This window comes from Ceratotherium simum, chromosome 5 (genome assembly GCF_057802395.1).
Source record: "Ceratotherium simum simum isolate JZ-2026a chromosome 5, ASM5780239v1, whole genome shotgun sequence".
NCBI lineage: Eukaryota > Metazoa > Chordata > Mammalia > Perissodactyla > Rhinocerotidae > Ceratotherium > Ceratotherium simum.
This window is the reverse complement of record NC_141904.1, coordinates 5813244-5838640: the sequence shown is the minus strand read 5'-3', so window position 1 is coordinate 5838640 and position 25397 is coordinate 5813244. Positions and strand designations below refer to the sequence as shown.

General features: G+C 42.6%; 1 protein-coding gene across 4 annotated transcripts in view; it reads left to right on the top strand.

The window, feature by feature from the left end:
• The first annotated feature begins 532 nt into the window (after positions 1–532).
• HPS3 (HPS3 biogenesis of lysosomal organelles complex 2 subunit 1) overlaps positions 533–25397 on the top strand; it is a 36310-nt gene continuing 11445 nt past the window's right edge. For 3 of the 4 annotated variants that reach the window (XR_015552138.1, XR_015552139.1, XM_004419265.3), the window contains exons 1-11: positions 534–797; positions 7717–8208; positions 8764–8935; positions 9038–9123; positions 12139–12331; positions 16069–16150; positions 18615–18769; positions 20273–20381; positions 22178–22359; positions 23201–23381; positions 24268–24501. Coding sequence is in view for 1 of the 4 variants with exons in the window: in XM_004419265.3 (XP_004419322.1) it covers positions 581–797; positions 7717–8208; positions 8764–8935; positions 9038–9123; positions 12139–12331; positions 16069–16150; positions 18615–18769; positions 20273–20381; positions 22178–22359; positions 23201–23381; positions 24268–24501 (2103 nt within the window). In the remaining 3 variants the exon portion in view is untranslated. Of the gene's footprint in view, positions 798–7716; positions 8209–8763; positions 8936–9037; positions 9124–12138; positions 12332–16068; positions 16151–18614; positions 18770–20272; positions 20382–22177; positions 22360–23200; positions 23382–24267; positions 24502–25397 lie in introns of all 4 variants that reach the window. The other variant, XR_015552140.1, reaches the window with a different exon arrangement.

Below are 25397 nucleotides of genomic sequence, written 5' to 3'. Positions count from 1 at the left end.
GGCGTGGCTCTTTCCAACTAGACCACTCTAGAATTTCCAGTATTTCTGAGCACCTCTTCGGTGTGTTTAGCCCCGAGCTGAGCCATGTGCTCCTCACTTCAGTTTTTACAGCCCTATCCTCCAGAAGCTCACAGGCCACTTGGGAGACGCGAGTAATGCCCCTGAAGCAAGCACGAAATGCTACTAGAGAGCAGACGATCAGGTGTTAAAACGTACTCAAGGGCCTGAACACCTCGCCTGGTCCACAGGGGTAAGGTGAAAAGACCACGGGAAGGACGCAGCGGTCCCTGCGCCCCAACCGCTGAGCGCGGAGCAGCGGCCGGTACCAGGCGGCCGGGTCCAGGGCGCTGGGACCGAGGGCCCGCGGGGCGGGGCGGGGCGGGGCCCCGGCGCCCCACCTCGGCCTCGCCCGGGAGCGGCCTCTTTAAGCAGCGGGGCCGCAGGCGGGCCGGGCCGGCGCTCACGTGACCCGGCCCGCAGTCGCTCGCGGAAGTGGCCCGGCCTCCGCGCTCCCCGGGGGCCCCGCGGGGCGGCAGGCTGGAGCGGGCGCCGCCGGGCCGGCCCGCAGCCGGTCGCCGGGATGGTGCACCTGTACAACCTGCACCCGTTCGGGTCGCAGCAGGTGGTGCCCTGCAAGCTGGAGCCCGAGCGGTTCTGCGGCGGGGGGCGCGACGCGCTGTTCGTGGCGGCGGGCTGCAAGGTGGAGGCGTTCGCCGTGGCCGGCCAGGAGCTGTGCCAGCCGAGGTGCGCCTTCTCCACGCTGGGCCGGGTGCTGCGCCTGGCCTACAGCGAGGCCGGTGAGTAGCGGCGGGGCCAGGGGGCGCCTGGGCCCCCGCCTGGGGCCTCCTTCCAGGGGACCGAGAGTCCTGGGCGGCCGCTCGGGTGGGGAAGGGACCTCGGGCTTCCCAGAACCTGCCGGTGTCGCGGGGTCACGGCCGATTACTGCTGGAGCGCTGAGCTGTGCGGTTGTCGTGGTAACCACAGGTGTGAGCCTGCTTCCGGAGGGCGGGGCACGCTGACTGCGCCCCCTGGTCTCGCGCCCTCGCCGGAGAGGCCGGTGGTTGGCTAGCTGGGTTCCACTCAACCCAGACACTTAAAAACACCAAACTCTTTTAGTATAGAAAACTTCAGACACATACAAAAGTACAGAGAATAGTACTCTGAACCCCAAGTACTCCAGGCTTCAACAGTTGTCCCAAATCACGGCCAGTCCTCTTACTTCTATACCTTGATTTTTGAAAGCTCGCATTATATGCTGGTTTTTAAATCGGTATAAGCGGAACTCAGGTTGGGACCACCCCGCCCCCTCGAGCCCCCCCACCCCACCCTCGTCCCCTAGCATAGCAGCATCCACTACTCTTTTTCCACCAGAAGTGCCAGGCAGTACCAAGAGGGTACTGTTTGGTGTATCCCCATTTTGGAGAAATCCAACATTTAAAAAGAGGTATTTCTTCAGATTACAGAAGGATTCGCCATAGGAGTCTTTTAACTGCCTAATAATACACTTAAAGTTTAATTCCTGCTTTTCAAGAGGGGTGTAAAGGTTTAAATTGCAGTATTTACGCTGGAAAAGCCCGTGGCTGAGGTATTAACGAAGTGAAGACCAGGAACCTGGAGGATTGGAGATCTCCGTCTAATCCCTACTTTGTCTGCAGCTGGTTGGGTGTGAGTTTATAAAAACTTTTGGGTCTCAGTTTCTATTTAAAAAAAAAAAAGTAAGTTGAATTACTAGATCATTGATTTTCAGACATTGGGATTTTGTGGATCAGTAAAAAACTGTGGGGCACCATACCTATTACCTGACTATTCATTTTGTGGAGTAAAGATACGTATTTAAAAAAATGAAAAGCCTTACTGTTTACTGTCACCATTACTTATAGCAGAAGAAACAACCCCAAACATTGGATGTCTTTGCTTTATGAGCAGCTTACTATGCTCTTGTTTTTTCTTTCTGGCTAGTGAAGACATCAACTGGGTCCTGCACTGGTCCACAGACCTGTTTGAAAACCAGTTATTAGATGTGTAAGTTTTCTTTCAGCAGAAGATTCTGATTTTGGTATTTCTTATAAAATCCTTCTCTTAATGATTTCACAATATTTGTAGCTTCTCCATCCCACCCCTCTTTTAGGCACGGGAGTTCTCACCTTCAAGAGCTCTACTGACTGGCAGACTCACCAGTTTCAATTTCAGTGCGCGCGCGCGTGTGTGTGTGAGAGAGAGAGAGAAACAGACATCATGTTTACGTAATTTGCCCCATTCTTCCAAGTGTACGTTATTCTAGAATTGGAAGTGGCAGGCTGTCTGTAAACCTCTAGCTCTCTTGCCTGTCTAGTGATAGTTCCGGGGACCCTTGGATGCTACTACTTGTGCATAAGAATCACCTGGAGGAGCTTTAAAAAATATCGATGCCTGGACCACAACCTCAGAGAAACAGTGTCAGTTTCCTGGGGTGTGGCCCAGCATTGGGGTGAGTCTAATGTTCAGCCAGGATTGAGAACCACTGGCCTAGAGCCATACTGGCTGCGGTAGGCCGGGAATAGCATGGTAACCTCATTAATGAGGCCTTGAAAAACAAAGATGTTTTTATAATCCAGTTAGCTATCTTAAGAAAGTCAGGAGTCATGTGGTAGGACCTTAGCGTGGGTCATGTAGCTCAGGGGTAACTTTCAACCCTTGGCTTGAACTTCAGCCCCTGGGAGCAGCTTCTGTTAATCCACACGTAGCTGACTCCTAGCTATGCCGAGATCCAGGTAACTTGTCTTCACTTCTCAGCTTTTTCTTTTTGGTGTCTTTCTTCCCATTCACAGTAACTGGGACATGGGGATTCCTGCTCTAAGCGCCCAGTGTCTTCCTGTGTAGCAAAGCCCCCTCTGTCAAAAACGGAATGAGTCTTACATCAGCCATTTATATTTACGGTAAATGCTTTGCAGGTCTCTTACCCAAGCAGAAAACAAGGCCCTCGTCGCTGTCCGTTAGCACAGGTGTGTTAAACCAGCCCTAGCCTGTCTGTCACCTCCCTCAACTTTTCTAAAGTCATAAAACGTATTTTGATGCATCGTATATTTTTTCTGCCTTGGGATGTCAATTTTGTCATAGGAGTGCAGCCTTTTCCCCTTATCTGGTATTAGTGTTAACTAAGTTGATGATCTTGCTACACAAAAGGAAAAGTGTACTGATTTTTAAAAATCAACGACTCTCAGCTTAAATATGGGAATGATTTTTTAATTTACTTAGTGAAGACAGAGCTGTTGTAAATAAAATAAGTAAAACAAAGCCCTGGGCACACAATGCTTAAAAAAGTTTAGTTCCTTTCTCTTATACAGGGCTATAACCTCCACAGAATCCTCTAGACTTATATCTCCATTCTAACATTTTGAGAGACAGCATTATTAGGGAATGAGCCTTAGCTTTTGAGCTAATGAGATCCGGGTTTAAGTCCTAGTTCCATCATTTGTTGGCTGTGTTGCCTTAGGCAAGTTACTTAGCTTGTCTGAGCCTCAGATTCTTGATCTAGAAAATGGGGGAGGAGATAATATCTTGAAGGTGTCTTGTGAGAATTAACTGAGAGAACTCTAAAGCTCTTATCATAAGGCTTGTCAGGTAGACACACTTAGCAAGTTCTAGTTTATCTTTTATAAAGTAAGTTCTTAATTTCAAAACGTACAAGACAGTGCGGGCAGGATCTACAGTTTGCAGATTATATATAAACAGCTGATATATAGACTTTATAAATGAAATAGGCCTGTATTTATAAATGCATGAATAAAAAGGTCTTATTATAACTAAACAAATATTCTTAGTTTTAAAATTCATTTACTAACTTGAATATGACACCAAAGCACAGGCAACAAAAGAAAAAAATAGATAAATTGGATGTCATCAAAATTAAAAAAGTTTTATGCATCAAAGCACACTATCAATAGATTGAAAAGGCAACCCACAGAAGGGGAGAAAATATTTGCAAAGCATATGTCTGATAAGGGATTAATGTCCAGAATATATAAAGAACTCCTAAAACTCAACAACAACAAAAAATCCCAGTTCAAAAAGGGGCAAAAGATTTGACTGGACGTTTCTCCAAGTGGCCAAGAAGCACATGAAAAGATGCTCGACATCACTAATCATCAGGGAAATGCAAATCAAAACCAAAATGAGATACCACTTCATAACTATTAGGATGGCTATTATAGAAAAAGAAACTAAGTGTTGGTGAGGATGTGGAGAAATTGGAACCGTTGTGCGTTGCTGATGGGAATGTCAAATGTCAAGCTGCTGTGGAAAACAGAATGGCAGTTCCTCAAATAATTAAACCTTGAATTATCATAAGCAGTTTCGCTTCTGGCTATCTACACAAAACAATGGAAAGCAGGGACTTGTGCAGATATTCGTACACCAGTGTTCATAGCAGCATTTTTTCACGAGAGCCAAGAGGTGGAAGCAACCCAAATGTCCATAATAGATGAAAAGATAAACAAAATGTGGCACATGCCTATCTGCACCCCCATGTTCATTGGCAGCATTATTTACCGTAGCCAAGACGTGGAAACAACCTGAGTGTCTGTCGACAGATGAACAGATAAACAAAATGTGGTCTATCCATACAATGGAATGTTATTCAGCCTTAAAAAGAAATGAAATTCTGACACATGCAACAACACAAATGAACCTTGAAGACATTATGCTCAGTGAAATAAGCTAGACACAAAAGGACAAACAATGTATGATTCAATTTATATGAGGTACTAGAGTAATCAAATTCGTGGAGACGGAGAGTAGAATGGGGGTTGCTAGAGCCTTGGGGAGTGGGGTGGGAAGGGATGGGAAGTTATTGTTTAATGGATACAGAGTTTTTGGGAAGATGAAAAAATTCTGGAGAGGGATGGTGGTGAGATTGCACAGCAGTGTGAATGTACTTAATGCCATTGAATTGCACACTTAAAAGTGGTGAAAATGGTAAGTACTGAGGGAATTCTAGGAAGATAGAGGCCTCAGTGCATTTTTTTTTTTTCTGGTGAGGAAGATTGGCCCAGAGCTAACCAATCTTCCTCTGTTCTGTATGTGGGACACTGCTGCAGCATGGCTTGATGAGTGATGTGGGTCTGCATCTGGGATCCGAACCCACGAACCCGGGCTGCGAGAGTGGAGCATGCTGAACCTAACCACTGTGTCACCAGGCCAGCCCCCACAAGGCATCTTTGTGTGTGTCTGTGTGTGTGTGTGTGTGTGTGTGTGTGTGAGAGAGGAAGATCAGCCCTGAGCTAACATCTGATGCCAATCCTCTTTTTTCTGAGGAAGACTGGCCCCAGGCTAACATCCGTGCCCATCTTCCTTTACTTTATATGGGACGCCACCACAGCGTGGCTCAACAAGCGGTGTGTTGGTGCGCGTCCGGGATCCGAACCAGCGAACCCCGGGCCGCCGCAGCGGAGCGCGCGCACTTAACTGCTTGCACCACCGGGCTGGCCCCCACAAGGCATCTTTTGACCCCAGCTCCATCCAGACTGCTTCTCTGGAACAGAGTGAGCAAACTCATGGAGCCTGCAGAGTGTACTTAGGCGTTCTACCAAGCGCTCCAGGGACAGAACAGGTGCAGGCTCCATCTCTGTGGCATCAAAGGAACCAGCATCAGGAGAAGGCTTGCCTTTCTTGAAGTCTGGCTCATTTTGGAGGAGGAGGGGCCCTGGCCAGCCCAGTAAGTGTCCCAGAAAGGGCCTGCACCTGCTTCCTTGGTGCATCTGTATATGGGAAGTCAGTATGCTGACAGCAGTGTTTTCAATTTCAGTTCATTGGAAAAGGGCTTGTTTACCTAATAATGTTAGTATATAGTAGGTTCTACATTTGGAAGATCCTTGACTTGTTCCCCCACAACTCCCTCCAAAGTTCTAAAACTTAAAAATTTAAATAAAAAAACCACTAAAATAGAATATGTAAGAGTATATTTATGTAATTTGAAAAACATAGGAAACTCACGTTTAAGCAAGTTAGGAAACTCAAGCCAAGAAGGAAAGGTTACATCTCTGACTACATAAAAATTGTATGGGCAGAGATGCCATAAGCACAGTCAAGAAACAGACAATCGACTACCGAAAACGATTTGCTATTCATGGGCAAGAAAGTGTTAATATCACTTTTACCCAGAGAGCTGCTATTTCTTGCTAAGAGAAACAAATCAAACAACCTAATAAAAAGTGGGTAACTTGGGCCGGCCTGGTGGCGCAAGCAGTTAAGCGTTTGCACTCTGCTGTGGCAGCCTGGGTTTGCGGGTTCGGATCCCGGGTGCGCACCGACGCACCGCTTGTTAAGCCATGCTGTGGTGGCATCCTGTATAAAGTAGAGGAAGATGGGCACGGATGTTAGCCCAGGGTCAGTCTTCCTCAGCAAAAAAGAGGAGGATTGGCATCAGATGTTAGCTCAGGGCTGGTCTTCCTCACAAAAAGAAAAAAAAAAAAGTGGGTAACTTGCAGAAGAGAAATTATACATAGTTGATAAACATAGGAGAAGATGGCCAGCTTTATAAGTGGTCTGGAAAATATAAATTCTAATAACCATGAGAGTCCATGTTTCCCCCATCACATCGAGTTAAGTGCTAGTGAGGATGTGGGGAAACAGGCGTGTTCAAACAGTGCTGCTGGCAACGTGAGTTTATGTTATGTGATTGTGATAGTAATCTGGCAGTACCTATTAAAATTCCAAAGGTACCTGCCCTTTGGCCCGACATTCTCACTTTTACAAATCTATGCCATTGAAGCAAACCCCAGTAACTAAATATGTAGATACAGGCCTATTTATTACAGCATGAAGTATAGTGGCAAAAAACCTGGAAATACTTGAATGTATGTCAATAGGGGAATTGTTGAATAAATTTGGCACATGTATGTACAGGATATTATGCAGATATTGAAAAGGATGTTAGATATCCATGTATTGAGGGAAAGATTTGGTATTTTTAAAAGTTGCAGATTGTGAAATATATTTAGTCTAGTTCTATTTTGGTTAAAAAAAATAAAAAGACAAAATACCACTCTGGTCTATGTTTATATGAGAGAAAGGTGTAGAAGGACATGTATTAGGCCGTGTGTGTTAACGTTAGCTCCTCAGGGGCCTGTAGCAGGGGAGAGATTATTATGCTTTTCATTTTGCATCTCTTTACCACTTTGACTTCTCACAACAGAAAGTAATTACAAAATTACTTTGTAATTTAAAAAATCTAATAGAACAACAATTAAGGGAAAATTAACTTGGATTTAAATTTTATTTAATATGTGCAGCTTTGTCTTATTTCTCAGAGTTGACAAGATGTGACTTGTGGGAAGGGAGGGGTTGTAGTGTAAGTTCTGCTAACCTCCTCAGAGTTCCTTAATTTATTTTTAACATCACACTAATACTGCTGAACTCTGTCAGGAGCGCTTTGTTGGAGCTGTAGATTCAGAGCTACAGTAAACACTTAGCTAGGAGTAAAATGTAAAATTTCTATGTCAGCTAATGAATAATTAATAGTTATCTTAAGACATTAAAATGGGCAGAGATTGTATTTCCAAACCTAAATGCCTAATGTCAGTTAAAAATACACCTAAGATCCTGTTACTTCGGGTTTTGTTCTAGGCAATGTTTAACTCAGCCATTCACGTTAGGACGCATGAATTGTTCCTTGTATGGCACCAGGTCAGTCATTGTTTCTAATTACAAATTCTACATGTAATCTTATTTCCTTCTCAGGAGACTATTTGGTAGCAATTGAAGAGAAAAACAAAGCTACGTTTCTGCGTGCTTATGTGAACTGGAGGAGTAAAAGGACTGAAGGCTCCCGAGTGTGTATCCGCATGGTCGGACAGAACGTGGAGGCGCCCTTCAGTGAGACCCTCAGAGACCAGATGTCTATTGTGGAAATGCCGCTTTCGGAGGCCCCCTTGTGCATTGCCTGTTGCCCTGTGAAAGGAGACCTTCTTGTCGGCTGCACAAATAAGTTAGTCTTGTTTAGTTTGAAGTATCAGATCATTAATGAGGACTTCTCAATATTGGACTTTGAACGCTCTTTAATTATCCACATACATAATATCACGCCTGTTGAAATTTCTTTTTGTGTTGGATATGTCGCTGTCATGTCAGACTTAGAAGTCTTAGTCCTAAAACTGGAGTCGGACCCTAAAGATGAAGAGAGTGTTAACCCCCATTCACATGAGACCAGCAAGCCAGTGAAATGGGCAGAAGGTAAATGATGAATTTAGCTTGCTTGCTTGTTTTAGGTGTGGAGAAAACCCTTATTTCTGGCAATCCCTGAAGGGCTCTAATATATATATTGCCAAGCCACATTATTTATAGATTTGGTTATTCCTAATACTTGGGGTTTGGGTTGATGATCTGGCTGCCCGTATCTTATTCTGTAGCCTGTAAATGTATTTCAACATAATATTTATCAGTAGAAATAATGGAACAGCTGCTGCTAGATGAGGAGTTTCTAGTCCCAGTTCTTGTATTTCCTCGTTGAATGACCTGGAGTTAGGATACCGTTGCCGAGCTTCACTTTCCTCATGTGTATAGTGGGGACGATGATAATATCCTATTGTGCCATATCAGTTGTTGTGAGGAATAAATGAGTGAGTGCTAAAACTTTTCAAAACCATAGGGCCTTCTAAATATATGAGATGTGTGTGTATAAATAAAATTATTACCTGTTTAATTGGTGGGGAGATGTTATGAAATCTAATTTTCATTCAAGTAGTGCTTGGAGTTATTAAACTCTTTTCTTAAATTTTACTTTTTAAGGCATCAGTAATGAGACTTTGCAGCTTGAGTCAGATGATTTTGTTATCTGCCAAAAGCCCATGGAACTTCTTGGTGAAAAAAGTGAACAGTCGGGAGTATCTGTTACACTGGAGTCAACAGGATTAGCTGATGAGAAAATAAAATATTTCCACGTTCAGCACCTTCTCTATCGGTATTAGAAAGCTTTTAATTTACCAGCATTTAATATATATTTACCTACTTAAAGTACATGGAAATTAGATCTCTCCCTCTCGCTCTCTTTTTAAACTCACAGACGTTTTGCTCCTGATGTTTCGTCCTATGTCTTGTCTGATGACATCAAGTTGCATTCACTTCAGCTGCTACCCATTTACCAAACTGGTAAGTAAGACAGTGCTACAGTGCAGTGAGGTGAACAGGCTCTGGGCGGGGAGGGGAGACCCATATAGGTAATGGGTTCGGTTCTTCCACTGAGTCTTCCTGTGGCCTTGGAGCTTTCCTTAGCAAATACCTGTGAGCACTAGAAAGGAAAGTCGTGTCTGCTAGGAGAAGCCATGGAGAGGATGTGCCAGACAAAACCCACTGCCCTTCTTGAAATGGTCACTAGGCCCCAAAAGGGAACTCAGAGCCCTGTTCTAGCCAGGGTTTATCTGGGTTCCGGCTGGATGTTAGGCAGAGCTTCTGATGATGGCCGTGTGAGCCAGGTGGGAAATGTGGGCTGAATGGAAATTCATGCAGAGCAGTGGTTTTCAACCGTGCTGCACATTGGGCTTACTTGGATGCTTTAAAAATACTGATGCCCGGGCTCTACACGCTGGAGATCTTGACTTAATTGGTCAACTATGGAGCCTGGGTATCAGTATTTTCTGAAAGCTCCCCAGGAATCAAATGGGCAGCCAAGATTGAGAATCACCATTGGGTTCTGTACTTAGTCCTGGCCTGCTTAACATCTTTAGATGTTGCCTAGAGAAAGATATAGGTGTTATTCAGATTAAATGTGTTTATAACCTTCATTTATTTTTTTCTTTCTTTTAGTAAACATTTATTGAGTACCTGCTGTGTTGGGTGCTGTGCTGAATACTAGGGAACCAATAATGAGCAGAAGCAGGCAAAGGCCTTGCACTCATGGGGCTTACTGTCTGGTGGGGGGCAGACATTAGTTGACTATTACACAGCGAAATGAGTCTCTGTGAGAAAAGATCCTGCCTTGAGAGCCTGTAACAAATCTCCTGGCCTCATCTGGGGGCCTGAGAAAGAGGATATGAGGAGTGCGTGGGGCTGATTTGAGGACAGGGCTGGTGCAGAGGAAGCAGAAAGGCACTGTGGTGGAGGGAGAACCTTTTTGTTTGCGGAACCGGGAGAAGCAAGACTGGGGAGAGTCGAGCATAGGAGGGGTGTGTGAGATGAGGCTGGAGACCAGACAGGCCTGCAGCCAAGTGAGGGGGTTAACCCTTTATCCAGTGGCTTCTGCTAGCACTTGGAATAAAGTCCCAAATCCTTTCCGTGGCCTCCATGCTCCTAATTCTGAGCTCATCTTGTCCCGCTCACCCTGCTTAGTCTTCTCCATCCATATGGCCTTTCTCTGTTCCTCGGGTGTGCAGCGTGCACTCTTGTCTAAGCCCTGCTCTTCACTCTTCTGTGCTCAGAATGCACTTTACTCAGATCTTGCATAGCTGGTCTCTTCGAGTCATTCAACTCACAGCTCAGATGTCACCTCACCACAGAGGAGTTCCCTGACCTCTCAATTTAACTGTCCCCTCTCTATGTACTGCACAGTTTGTTTATTCTCCACCCCAGTCCCCATCACAGAATGAATGCAGTTACCTTGTCTTGTGCACTCTTGTATCCCCAGAACCTAGAATGGTGGCTCTTGGTAGGTACCTGATGAATATTTACTTAGTAGACAGATGAATGGGTGAGCTGGATCCTAATGGAGGAGTAGAATTTTTAGAAGATGGAAATTTTTGGTAAGATCTTAGAAAAGAGGAACTAACATGTGCAAGGTGTAAAATCATCATGTGTGTTTGGAGATTAGTGAGCAGTTCTGTCTGACTAGAGCACAGAGGTGTGTGGGAAAGAAGAGGGAGAAAACACTGGCAGACTGCTTTGGGCTAATTGTAGAGGGTGCAGAATTGGACTTCTATGCTGAAGGTGTCAATCAGAGCTATACATTTTTTAAAAACTTTGATTATGAAACATTTCAAGCACATAGATGTAGAGAAAATAGTACAGTGAACCCTGTGTATCCATCACACAGCTTCACTATCGTTCCTCAGGACCACTCCCTGCCCCATGTCAGATTATTTTGATGCAGATCCCAGAGTTTGTACCATTTCATCCATAAATATTTCATCATGTGTTTCTAAAAGAAAAGGATTCTTTTATTTAAACAAACCCCAAATACCATTTTACATTTTAAAAATATTCCTTGATATCATCACATATCCAGGGTTCGAATTTCCCTGATTGTCTAAAAATTTTTTTCTGTAATTTGTTTGACTCAGATTTCAAATAAGCTTCGTTGATTGCAATGGTTGCTGTGTCTTTTAAGTCACGTTTAGCATGTAGCCTCTCCCTTCCTCTCTCCTCCCCTTCTCTTTGCAGTTTAGTTAGCAAGAAACTGGACTGTTACTGTAGATTTCCCACAATCTCAGTTTTGCTGGTCAACTCCCTACGGTGTCGTTTAACTGTCCCTGTATCCTCTGTATTTCCCTGTGATTTGGTAGTTAGGTCTAAAGCTGCCATGTTCAGTATGGTAGCCATTAGCCACATGTTGCCGCTGAGCACTTGAAATGTGACTGGTCTAAATTGAGATATGCTGTAAGCACAAAATTCACACTAGATCTGGAAGACAGTACAGCAAAAAAGGATGTAAAATATCTCAATTTTTTTGTTGATTGCTTATTGAAATGGTGATATTTTGGATATGTTGGATTAATACAATACGTTGTTAAAATTTTGTCTATTTTCTTTTACTTTTTAAAAAATGATTACTAGAAAACTTTAAATTACTTATGTGGCTCACATATTTCTATTGACAGTGCTGGTCTAGACAGGCTTGATCAGATGCTGCTGCTGCTGATTTTTGCAGTAACACAAGTAGCGTTGAGTTCTCTTGGAAAGTACATAGTATGTGGTTGACTTCTTTTGTGATGTTAACAGCTGTTGATGATTATAATCTAGGTCTGATCATTTAGTAGGGGTTGCAAAATAGTGATATTCTAATTATATCACTCCTTTTTCATCTCTTACTGGCGTTCTTCTCTAGAGAGCAACTTCCCCTCAGCAGCTCCTTTGTTCTTCACTGATAGGCTTTTTTTGCATAGAAGAGTCAAGATATTGATTCTCTTTTTTTATGGTTTTGTGTTATTTACTTTTTTTCATTTTCTCATGCAGGTTTTCTTACTTCTGATAGAAAAAATTCATCTCAGGAAAAAGAGTTGCAGAGTCTCTTTTGTTTTTTCTCCTTACCTCACGTGGGCTATCTCTACATGGTTGTCAAATCTGTTGAGTTAATGTCAGTCTACCAGTATCCCGAGAAATCTCAGCAGGCAGTGCTCACGCCACAATTTTTGCATGTCATTACAAGGTATGTTACACTTCACTTTCTGGCCTCTGAGTCACTTATTTTTCTGTAAATTCTTGAGGCGCTTCCTAGATCTTTTAATGAGAATTATGTGAACCAGTATATAGCACTGTAAATTAATGATACACATTTGTTTTTTTTTTATGGTCCATACCTGCCTTTTCAATGTCAAAGATTTAGATTCTGGTTTTCCTTTGTTTTATTTTCTTGGACTGGATGTGGATCTTTGAAAGGAGGTATAAGATTCTTCATGAGGGAAGATTTTCATAGGGAATTCTAATGAAAAGTCAGTGGGGCTGACCAGGGCATCTCTTTAGATTTCTTTTTAGATTTCCTAATTTTTTTTTTCACTGTTGTCATATCCTTTCTGTATTAGTTGAGATATTTCATAATGGTTCAGAACTGGGATGGGGCCAGAAAGGCTATCTGATTCTACCTTCTGATTAGTACAGATGGGGAAATAGTCCAGAGGTTGGAATTGGTCAAGGGCATGTGGCTGGTTGGTGGTAGATCTCTTCTGAGTTATCTTTCTCTAGTAGGCTGCATGTAAACTGGGTTCCTGAGTAGGACTTGAATCTCATTTCCTTTCATCTCAGCAGTGAGTGGTGCTTTTGGTTCTATTTCCTGTTTTTTGAGCTTAGATTATGTGCAGGGCACTGCACTGGGCCTCTGGCCAGGCAACTGTGAATAAGATATACCATCTACTTTCTACAGCAACAACATAGGAGAGGCCTGGAGACACATGCACGGGACACAAACACTGGGAGTTTTGTGAAAAATGTCTTAACACTTTGTGAAAGTGCTATAGGCTATGGGAGGAGGGAAATTACTTCTGGCTGAGTCATACAGGAAAGTTTTTTGTGTTTGAAGTGAGGCCTGAAAGCTAGTTAGAATTGGACAGATAGAGATTGGAAGGGAAGGGCATTATAGATAGAGGGAAGGCTGTAAACAAAGGCTATGTCCAGTTTTGTGGGAGAATCCCATAATTAATTGCATAGGACAGCGACTTTTTTTTTCAGCTGAGTGGTAGTATCAGAATCTCCAGCAGGTGCTAGAGTATGTTTCAAACAGCACAGGACCCACCTGGAGATTCTGATACCCACTCCTAGTAGGGATGCTCTCCCCTCTTCCCCTTCCCTCGTGTAAGGAAAAATGCTATTGTGTGTTTCCTAAGTGAACAGTGTAAAGGTAGCTAGTCTTTTCAATTTCCAAAGTGTGTAGTGATCTTCTTTAAAAATAAAAAAGCTGAAATGTAAAGAAGTGATACAAATAATGCTTGAGAGATAACTCAGGGCCTTGGAAATTTAACTAAGGACTTTTTTTAAGGTTTGACCAAAGAAAGTGAGGTGATCAGAGCATTGCCTTAGGAAAATTAATGGTGGCCATTGTGGAGGATGGATTGAACATAGATAAATAAGATATTGAAAAGGTTCAGGTAAGGATAATGGGGGCTGCATTTGGGCAGGGCAGTTGCAGTGAGAGGAGAAGGAAGAATGGATGGGAGAGGCTTAAAGGAGAGAGTTACAAGACTTGGTATCTGATGGGATAATGCGGATGGAGGAGGCATGAAAAACCCCACCAGGGTTTTCAGCCTGGTGTAGTGTGGGAAGAAAGAGAAGTCTGGGTTAGACAGTTGGTTTGAAGTGCTTAGGGAATATCAAGAGGAAATGTTAAGTAGGCTTTTGGACACATAGGACTGAAGATTAGGGAAGAGAGGGAAGCTTAGACATGTTATTACCATCAAAAAAGAGCTGATTATCCAAGGATTGAGCATGGCCCCATGAGTATATAGACAGAGAAGAGTAGATGGGGAACTAAACTCTGGTGAAGGTCATATTTAGGAAGCGAGAGGAGGAAGAGAAGGATCTTCAAGGATGCAGAAGAACCTAGGAAACTATAGCAGCTCAGAAACCAAGGAAAAACTAAAGGGAGAAAGAAGGAGTAAAATATGAATTTTTGTCCCAAAATACTGATGCAAAAAACTCTGTTCTCCATCAGATTGCATAGATATTCAGGACACTGAGAATTTAGTGAGTGGACCCTCTAAACTTATTCCTCCTTCTCTCTTAAGTGTAAGGCATGAACCACTTGGGAATGTAGAGTCCTGAAAACACAGCATTATGTGGATTTGAAGAGATTTAAAATGTGTGGGTTTTGCCTGCCTCCAGGTGGGAAATTATTGAAGCTTTTCTTAATATTAGCACCAAAAGACACTCGGACATCAGTAACTTGACTCTGCAAGCATTGGACGTTAGAATAGCAGTTGTTAGCTAACAGAAGCAGATCGTATGCTGTCCACTGTTCAACAACTGCTCCATGTAGCAGCATATCCTGGACATCTTTCCATGCCAACACATTCGGTTCTCTTTAGTCTTCTCCTACACTGCCTCTTAGTATCCCAACAATAGCCAACAGCTGGATTACTGTAGGTGGAAGTGAGTCAGAGTACCCGGCTTTTTTATCTCAAGAACCTAAAGGACATTTATCTTTGTGGTCATAGCGACTCCCACTTGTCATTCTGGCCCCACTGCAGGTGCCCTACTGTCTCAAAGTCCCTTCCATTCAGTTTTCTTCCTGAGGAGCTAACTCTCAGCTCCAGAGTAGTGGTGGTGCTGCTCTCCCAGCCATCGTCGTGACTCCAGAAGTCATGTTCTAGAACTTTGTGGAAATGGACAGAGGTGGCAGTGGGCTGGGGCAAAGTGGAAGCCCAAACAAACAGGTGGAGAGTCCTGACTGACAGCTCCTCCATTGTGCAAAGTCTCCCAACTGTGAAAATGTCAGAATGCCTTTCTTGTTAAAAAAAGTATTTCTTCTAAGATCATTGTTAGTCCTTAAGATCATTTGCTTTAGTCATTTATTTTTTTATTTTGACAGAGTTCATTTTTACTTCTCCCACTTTCTCGTTTGTTTTTAAAAAATCATTCCTGTGAACCCACTACAAGATGGGTTTTGTAGTAATTTCTAAGTGAATTGCTAACTATTTCTGATATCAGTATTGGAGTGTTGACTTCTCCGCCAGTCACTAGCCATCTATTGTGCACTTACGGGGGTCCTAGGTCGTTTTCCTGGGGTTGTGGAAAGAGCTAGATAAGTGAGGAGACCTGGATCTGATTTGGCTCCATTCTCCAGAAAGGCCTTGGACCAGTCATGAACTTCCCGTGCCCTAGTCTTTAAAATGAGCTACTGGACTAGTTAATGCTGAAGATTCCTTCAGACAGTCTCTGATTGGATTTGTGTTTGCAATTCGTGCAGCAAACCAGGTGTGCTGCCTGGCGTAACCCAGGCTCGGTGTCCTCCTGGAGAGTGGGATGGAGAGAATAATCAGGGAATGTGGGTTCTCATCGTGGCTTTGACAGTCACCTCTCTGAACTTGGGGCAGATCCTTGGGTCACCGTTTTGCCTATGAAATGAGGTCATTGACCCAGATCCACGGTTCTTAACTAGGAGGATACATCAGGGCCACACGTGGAGCTTTGTAGAAATAGACATGTCTAGATTCAGCCCGTAGAGATTACATTCAGCAGGGTGAGGTGGGACCAATTATATATTTTAAAAAACACTCCATGGGGATTCCGAGTTACTCTCCTTGTTAAGAAGCAGTCTAACTTGTCAGCATTTGACAAATACTTGCGTCTTCCCCATCCCCGCCATTGTTCTGCTGGCCTGTGAGATCCTCCCAACTCTGGGCACGTTGATCGTGGGCCTCCGCTCTGCTCAGCGGCCTCTCTCCTCTTCCTTAGTAACAACCTGCAGTGTTTCACAGTGCGGTGCAGTGCAGCGGCAGCCCGAGAGGAGGACCCGTACGTGGACACCACCCTGAAGGTTAGAACTGGCTGTGATGACAGCGAAACCTCAAGATCGAGGGGGAACAGATGGGTGCTTGCAAATTTGCTGTTGGGTCTAAGGTTGACAACATTAAAGGTCTCAAGGTCTTGTTTATTGAATTAGAACTTTTGGATGTAAAATAATAAGCATTTTGTAATTCGTGGTTTAGATGACAATTTTTAAGATTACTTTGAAAACATTTCACTTAGAATTTAGGTATGGTGAATAGGTTTTAAAGTTTAGTAAAGAATATGTATAGTGTACCTTCAGAGAGAGCACTTCACTACTATAGTATATTACGATTTTATTCTTTTTTAACAGAAATATTGGTGGCAATTGTATAGAACTGTTAACAAAGCAGAACAGAAATCAGTATATTCAAGAGCACAAAACTGAATACAGTGCATTGAACTGATTTTTTTATACTGTTAATATACTGATAATTTATACTGTTATCAGATATGCGTGTAATTCTTTTGCCGTTTTACAAGCCTTCAGCAACCTGCTGTATTTCTGCAGTCTTAATCTAAGAGTTAATGGGTATGCCAGATCAATAATCTCCTTTTTAGTGAGAAGTAATATGCTTAGTCTCTGGAAAGCTCCTGACCACAAAATGAACGTAGGCAATTTTATGATGAAATTCTGTATTTTCTGACCTTGAGTTTCTGTTCTCAGAAATATACTGATCATTTGTGTAACATTCATCATATGCACTTTCACCACTGAAGTGTAAGCTGTTTGGATGAATGTTTGTTATGAATGACATGCTGCAGGGAACCCCCTTGTTATGATGGCCTGTATTTCATAAGTTCATTTATGTCCATGGGGCACCTGGAACACCTTTTTCTGGAAAAATCAGCGTTCAGTAATGATGGTTATGTTAACAAGCTAGCCCCCATGTGGTGCTTAACGTGTCTGAGGTACTCGGCCACTGTCACTGCTGCCCCCGTTGTGATCTGTGAGAGCGTTGTACGGACATCGTGATCGGAGCTCTCAGCACCTTTTGCTCTGGCCTGACCAGGCTGCCCGTCTGCCTTCAACCTCTTGGGAAACCAGAGCACAGCTGTCCCAGGCCTTTCTGTCTGTGTTTAGGATACACACATAGCCTTTTCCAGAGATTATTTTAAAAACAAAGGTTATGTCCCTTGTAAAAATGGACAGATTCTTTGAACCTCGCTTCTTCTCCCCCTGCCTTGCCTTGTTTTTTGTTTTGAACCTCAGAAAGACTTAGGCTTACATACATGGTGATGGCGGAGCGAGGGGGTACGTAATAGATTGAGGTAGAATCACTCTACATTTGAAAACAAACCGTAATTCCAGGTCTTCTCAGAGGGAAGGAACAAGGAAGAGAGGGAGGGAGGAAAGAAGAGAGATGGGCAGCTGCAGGGAGGGGATGCTGGCCTGAGGGCAGTGCTCCTGAAGGGGGCAGAGGAAAGGACAGGGATGGCCACACCTCGTGGCTCCCCCTTCTCTGCCATTCCACCACTCTGAAATCCTAGATGCCTCCCCAGCCAGCGCGCAGTCACTGAGCCCGCTTGCTCACTCAGGCTTTGGGAGCCCTAGTCTGAGAAAGGTTTCACAACCTCGGAGCCTGGGCCAAAGGGCACGTGGTCTTTATCTCCCTTTCCTCTGAGATTCTGGTTTCTTAGCACTAGCCAAGGCCACTTGAACTATTCTTAGGAATGAAAAATAGACGGAAGTGTTTCCCAAAGCACCTTGTACAAAGGGACAGTGAAGATGACCTCAGAATCAAAACAGCATTAATGGAGGAGAGGGAGGAGGCCTGGCAGCATCATTTTGTGAGCTCCCAGAAAGAGCTCTTGCATTATCTTTCTTATCCATTCCACTTGAATTAATGGTCACTTATAAGGACAGGAGCCTGGCTTCTGGTCCAGGGTTTCCTCCAGTTTACCTGACACACCACAGCCTGTCAGCCGTCCCAGGCAAAGTTCATACCTAAGGAGCTAGCAGTCGGGCCATCTGAAGGTGCAAGCATTTCTCTCATACACCCGTACACTAAGAAACCATTTTATGTACTCTTCATTCAGTAGAATGTCCTCTTACAGTGTCTGATTTTGGCCTAGAACCCTGTTTCGGGCATACCCCTGAGCCAGCCCACAGTTAGTGGGGATTCCCTGGGCGGCAGTTTACCAGCCGCCGGCTGTGCTCCTGGAGCCACTCTAGCCATGTTGGGGTTCCCACAGCTGTGAGGGGCCTCAGGTGCACCCGCTTCCTGCCTTCATTCAGTCAGCAGGTACTGAGTGGCTCTTTGGCAGGCAGATATGAAGTAGATAGTTGGGCACATAAGTTTGCATAGGATAACCTTGCTCTGATAAGAATAGGAATTTGGATTGTTTTAGGAGGGTGGGGCAGGAGAGATTTTATCAAGGAGATTGATTTTTGAAGATTAAAGTTCATGTACTTTATTCTTTGGCTAAATTTGTGATTTTTCCTTTACTAGGCTTGCCCACCTGTCAGTATGGATGTCTGTGCTTTAAGAATACAGCTTTTCATAGGCTTGAAAGCCATCTGTCACTTTAAAAACCACGTCGTACTTTTGACCAAGGCCGACCCTGAGGCCATTCCAGAGAGAAGAGAGTCACCCAAGAGGCTTCTGTAAGCGTCCCCTCACTGCCAGATATTCCTGCCAAAGTTTCTGGAATGAATTGTTCCTGGTATATTTTGTGTGTGTCTTTTTTAAATCAAAACTTTGAATGATCAGATGGTTTTCTGTGGTGTTCTTTTTCCAGAGTAAGAAAAGAAGATTCTAATGATCTCTGTAATATTCTTCATAATTGACCTTGAACTTTTAGAAGAAAATGAGTTATAAAATAGTTTCAATAAAAATCTGTGGTATTTCAGATAAGAAGCTAAAGGACATGCTCTTCTGTGTAATTAACACATAAGAAGAGCCTCCAGTGCTAATCCAAACTATAAGGCTCTTTGCTCTTTTCTTCTTTGAACTTCCAGTGGTTACATTTTTATCCAAAGATTATTTTCTGGTATTTCAATTCAAAAAAAGTTAACAATGCATTTTTTACCTTAAAGCACATTCATGATGTATGGATATGTGCTGATCTACCCTAAAATAAAATTGCCCTTTGATAACACTAATCTCTGGTTGACTCTTCAGTTTTCTGCTTTCACATTGTTACAGTAGAATGCTTAATTCCAGACTAGTTGTGCTTCTGTTCGAGTTTTTTATGTTGTGAACTTAGTGGCAGGGCATCAGTCTAATTTGAACATTCCTCTATGTGAAATTTAATCAGAAAGAAATCTGTTTGGGGGAAGAAACATAGTGTATTTCAAGTTGAACGTCGGTTTTTATTTTTAACATAAGTTTTTGCTTTTTCGAATTGTTTGAGCCTGTGCTTTGTCTCACCAGCAGGAGTAATCAGGTTGACTTGGGTAACTGGTCACTTAGTGTGGGCACAGAGTAGTCGGAACTGATCCTAAAAGCTGCTGGCGAGAGGAAAAACAACTTGTAATCGTGCATATTTGACATTTAAAAAGTGTTGTATTTTTTAAATGATTTTTAAAAAATTCTAATTTATTTGAAAATTGATTTGGTCAAAGGTCTACCTTTTAAAAAGATTGTGTACTACAGAAAATGCATCACGTAGTGAAAGCAAGAGATGAGTTAGTGCTTTAGGTAGAACTGCAGTTAAATGTGTCTTCTGCATTGTCCCAGCAGCTGTGAGTGTTCTGCCTGCTGCTCTGCTGGAGCTCCTGCTTAGACTTGTGGTGTGGGGCGTGCTGGACTCAGGAAGGCCACGTGCAGGAGAGCCTGGGTGTAGGGACTCGAACAGCCAAGTCTGTCTTCCTTTTGAGGGGCCTTGCCCGTTTTTTGAGCTTATTGCCCACTTAAGAAAGCTTGTGGAATGAATTGGAAGTGATTGGTTTGTCAGTATACAAGAGCTGTGAAACATTAAATGTCATAGCCTGTGTAGCGTTGTGAACTAATAAAAATCAACTGTACAGTTAATCACAGAAGAAAATGCTAAATGAAAATAATTTCATAGTTACATTATTTTAGGTATCCAATATTTACCATTTAAAATTGCCATTTGTTAATAATATGTCTTATTTTACCATTCTTGTCCTTTGTTTTGCTTTTAGTTCTAGAACAGGTACCGGTATTAAGCTCAAAACACCTCCTGTAGCTGAGGCTGGGTGGAACTTGTATATTGTGAATACGATCTCACCAGTGCAACTGTACAAAGAAATGGTATTCCTTTCAGACTTTTAATTCTTATTTGTAGAAATTTGGAGTGGAATTGATTCTAATTGTCGTACATTCAGAATGCCGCAGCCAACCCACTTCCAGGCTCTGTCTGACAGTGGAGCACCTATCTTCCTCCCCTTCTCATCTTCACAGCTCCTGGCCTTTGAGGAGCCCGTAGAAAGTCACTTCATTAAAATTCATTTCCTCCCTTGTTCATACCCACCCTCCCATGACGATCGATGAACCAGTCTAAACATAAACAGCCTTTGACCTTTACTTTGAACCCTAGCAAAGAGAACCATGAAACGGAGCTGAAAGAAATCTTTGGTCATTGATCCCCGTCTCTCTCTTCTTTGAAATGTTAGCAGATTGTCCTGGGGCACTGCAGCACTGTTCTGTGGACGGGGGCCCAGAGTGGGCGTCCTATTCTTTTTGTATGAGTGACAGCTGCCTACTCATCCCTGGCAATTTTTTTTAAATCTTTATTTTGAAATAATTTCAAACTTACAGAAAAGTTGCAAGAATAAGAATAGTACAAATAAAACCGTATATTCCTCACACAGATTCACCCGAAGTCAACACTATACCCCTTTCGCCTCTCTCTCTTTTTTATTTGTACTCTTGTACTTTCTAAATGCACACACACGTGTTTTTCTGATCCATTGGAAGGTAAATTGCGTGCATCATAGCCTAATGCCCCTGAATACTTCAGTGTGTTTTTTTCCTAAGAATCGGGATATTTGCTTACATAACCACAGTACAGTTGTTTGCTCCAGTAAATTTCACATGGACACAATACTTTAGTCTATGGTTCATGTTCCAGTTTTGTCAGATGACCCAACAATGGCCTGATAGCATTTCCCCGCTCTGGTCCAGGATCCAGTCTGGCATCGGGTCGTGTATTTAATTGTCACGTCTCTTTAGCCTCCTTTAATCTGGAATACGTTCATAGCCTTTCTTTGTTTTTTATGACATAGATATTTTTGAAAAATATATTTTTCCTCCTCCACCTTTTTGTTTTTTGATTTTTTGTTTCATGATTAGATTCAGGTTATGTGTTCTACTTCTTGGCCAGAATATTGTGTAGGTGATACTGTGTCTTGCTCAGGTATCACACTGGGAGGCATGTGATATCCATCTGCCCCTCGCTGGTGCTGGTAGTTTCATCATCAGGTCAAGGTTTTGCCTGATTTGTCCCTGGCATTTTAATGCTGATAATTATATTAGCTTTGCCCTGCCTTTTTGGTCTTGCTTTATTGAAAGTCCTAGACCTCATCTAGATGGTTTGCCTCCTGGAGTCTAAAAATACCGATTGACTCAGATTAGCTGGTGATAATTTTTATAAGCCCACTGTGAGTTACAGAAATAGATGTAGTAGAACCTAAAGACAGCAATTGAAAATAAGGGAGGGATACTCAGTCTGAATTTGAGAAGGATTTAAATCACAGAACTTAAAAGTTAGCTATTTCAGATATGTTCTCATCAAATTGTGATCAAATTATCACTAAGTTACCAGTGTTATTAGTATTGTAGTGCTATTTGTACCTTCTGTAATGATTAGTGCTGTTTAACAAGGAGCATTTACACTCATGTACGTATTAAACTGTCTCATAGATTGTGGGGAAGAAAACACTTCAGCTAGGCCTTATCAGAATGATACATAACCACTTTTTATTTTTTAGGATTTAATGTGTCCAAATATTAACTTTACTCACAAAATACATAGATATCCTTAAGAACTGGGAAACTTTTGGGAGTTTTTCTGCAACAACACGAGCTGTTTGCCTTTTTTGTTTTAGATAGACTACAGTAATACCTACAAGACTGCAAAAACCCAGGGCTGCATCCACCTTCTTAGTGAGGCTCATCTGCTAGTGCGAGCGGCCCTGATGGATGCCAGTCAGCTGGAACCTGGAGAAAGAGCAGAGCTTTTAGAAGCGTTTAAAGAAAGCTGTGGGCACCTTGGAGACTGCTACAGCAGGTTGGTGGTGCTCCTTGGAACCTTGTTAGGGAAGCCGTCTGAGCTTTGGGTGACTCTCCCGTTTCTGGCAGTTACCTGATAAATGGGGGAACGCGTGAGGAGAGGTGGTTCATGTATTCATTTATTCCACAAGCATTTGTTAAGCGCCTGCTGTGTGCTAAGCTCAGAAATACAAAGATGAATATGACCTGTTGCATGCCTTCAAGGAATTACAGTTTATTAGATGAGCAGTGAGTCTCAAGTTCATGAGTCTCCTACCACTTAGCTTAGGAATTTGAAGTTTCTTTTTAGGTCTTTGAGGGGGGCCCGTGACCAGGGAAATTCCCAGAGACAGCCATGTGACTAGTTTACTGCCTCTTAGCTTGAAGGGAGAGATACCAGATGGACAGTCAGTGATTTTAATCTTAGTAGTCAATGCTTGTGTGATGTCAGAAAAGTACACTAGGATCCTAGAATAGCGATTTTTATTTTTTGAGAATGGTGTTTATAAATCTTTTTGTGTATGATTCAAAGGCTTACTTGACTCATGGGAATGATTATAAATTAATAAAACAGACATTTCCCAGCTATAAACACCATTATTTTAGAGCCACATTATAAATATTAAAATTCACCTCTTGTTTTTCTATTTTTATTATGAGCAGACAAAAAAGAAACTACATTAAATAGAATGACTTTGCAGAATAAAACTTAGGAGCTTGTTCCAACCACTAATGGTGGTAGAAAAGTATTTTGAGATTTATGTCTTCAGGAAAACGTGACCTGTTTTATTATCAAATGTAATAGACATCCAGGCTTAAAAATGACAAATTTCAGGTTTGTTTTCCTTCCTTCCCTTTAGGCTTGACACCCAGCATTCCCACCTCGCCTTGCCATACTATAAGATGTCTGGTTTGTCTATGGCTGAAGTTTTGGCCCGAGTGGACTGGGCAGTAGAGGACGGGTCGCAGAAATACGAGAGAGGATTAATCTTTTACATTAATCATTCCCTGTACGAAAACCTGGATGAAGAATTAAGTGAAGTGAATACAGTTTTCTATTGAGTTATATCTAATATTTTTAACTTTTCATATTAGCAATTTATGTAATACCATTTAGAAGTCAAGTTCCAAATATTTTTCTTGGGTATTATATTCTTCTTTTCCTAAAAGGGTAACTAATGTGCCCTTTTATTCATTAGTAATCATAGGATTATAGCTTGGAAAAGAACTTATAACCATCTTCTCATACTTTCTCATTAGATAGATGGGGGAATGGGGTCCCTTGTGATTGAGTGACCTGCCCAGTGTGACAGTGGCATGTCTTTGGAAGAATGACACAGAACCTGGGCCTTGCCTTCCTCTTCTCATCTGCAGCCCTTTCTCCAACCCTAGATGCCCCACCCTTCATGTGTCTGAAGCTTCACTTATCAATTCCTGGCCCAGTGACCTTAAGACATTAGTAAGGATTATTTTTAGCCCCTCATGTATTTTTAAAAAGAGTTGAATGCAAATATGCAAAGTTGGATGAATGTAAGTTTTGAGAGAAATGAAATTTTCTCATATAAAGACCTCATTAAGTATATCTTGTACTAAGCTGTAATTTTTTATAATGGGCTTTCAAGTATAATTTAATCAAATATTTTCTTCTTCTGAACTCTTGTTAAAATTAGAAATGCTGGCCACAACTTGGTACATTTTTCACTGCTGTTTCTTCATTATAACTCAGCAAAGAGATCACTTCAAGTCATCTCAGGTCTCCCAGGTTATCACCATCAACTCTGTCTTTTTTAACCAAAACATAATAGTATAGTTTTATCTTAACTAGAATGTTTATATCTTGGCTTTGTATCGTTTTTTTTTTTTTTGGCTGATTTTGTTGCTTTCTATTGCTGACTGACCTTCTATTTCTCGTTCCTGCTCACCAAAGGAGTTAGCAGCAAAAGTGGTTCAGATGTTCCATGTGGCCGAGCCGAAGCAGCTGCCCCATGTTCTCTGTAGTCCTTCTATGAAGAATATTAATCCTTTAACTGCCATGAGCTATCTAAGGAAGCTGGATGCTTCTGGGGTTTCATCCATCTTAGTGACATTGACCAAGGCAGCAGTGGCTCTGAGAATGGGAGATCTGGACATGCACAGAAATGAAATGGAAGTCCATTCAGAGGTATGGAGCCCTGCCTGGTATGGGCTGAAACAGGACCTGGTAGTCCTAAAGTGTGTAGCTTTCTTCTGGCTTCTGTCCAGCTCATTTTTCCTTAGTCGTAAAGGAAAACAGACTTAATATTAGAAAGGAAATGACCCAAAGTGGGAGTGCTTGGGCCTTGATGAGAAGGGTAAATGGCAGCAGTGGGTATCCAAAGACTTTTCACTTTAGAGCCAGGTACTCCGTTCAGAGCACGGAGCCTGGTACTGAAGAATGTGCAGGCTCTGAACAAGTCCACAGCCTGATCTGGCACCAGGGATATGGTGTGTTCACTGGAAACAGAACAAAGTGATGTGTGTTCAGGTGAGACATTAACCATGAGCCTCAGGAGTCCAGTAGTTGCAGAAATAGCTGCACTTGGGACATCACAAATGACAGTATGGAGGACTGGGCATTCGAATGGCATATCGATGAAAAGGGAGCTTTCTCTTGGAAGAGAGGCCATTTAGGGACATGAATCAAAGATGTAAATCATTAGGGGAAGAAATTAAGAGGTGAGGTTAATTGAGCACTTACTCTATCCCAGGCCTATTCTAAGCCCCTTGCATGTGTTATCTTACTTAATTCTTGCAACAATGCTATGAGGTTGATGCTGTTATACAGGTGAGGGAAACTAAGACAAAGAGAGGTTAAATAGCTTGTCCAAGGTCACACAGCTGGTGAGTGGCAGAGCCAGGATTTGAGGCCGGCTCTCTGACTTCATACCCTGTGCTACCACGTTGTTTTGTTGCCTGACTATCATCAAATGCCTACAGTATGACTTTAGTTTCTGAAACAAGAAGAGCGGAAGTGCTTTATCACTGTACAAATGACACACTTTTGTCATGATGAGGAGAGCAAGTCAACACTGAGGTGGC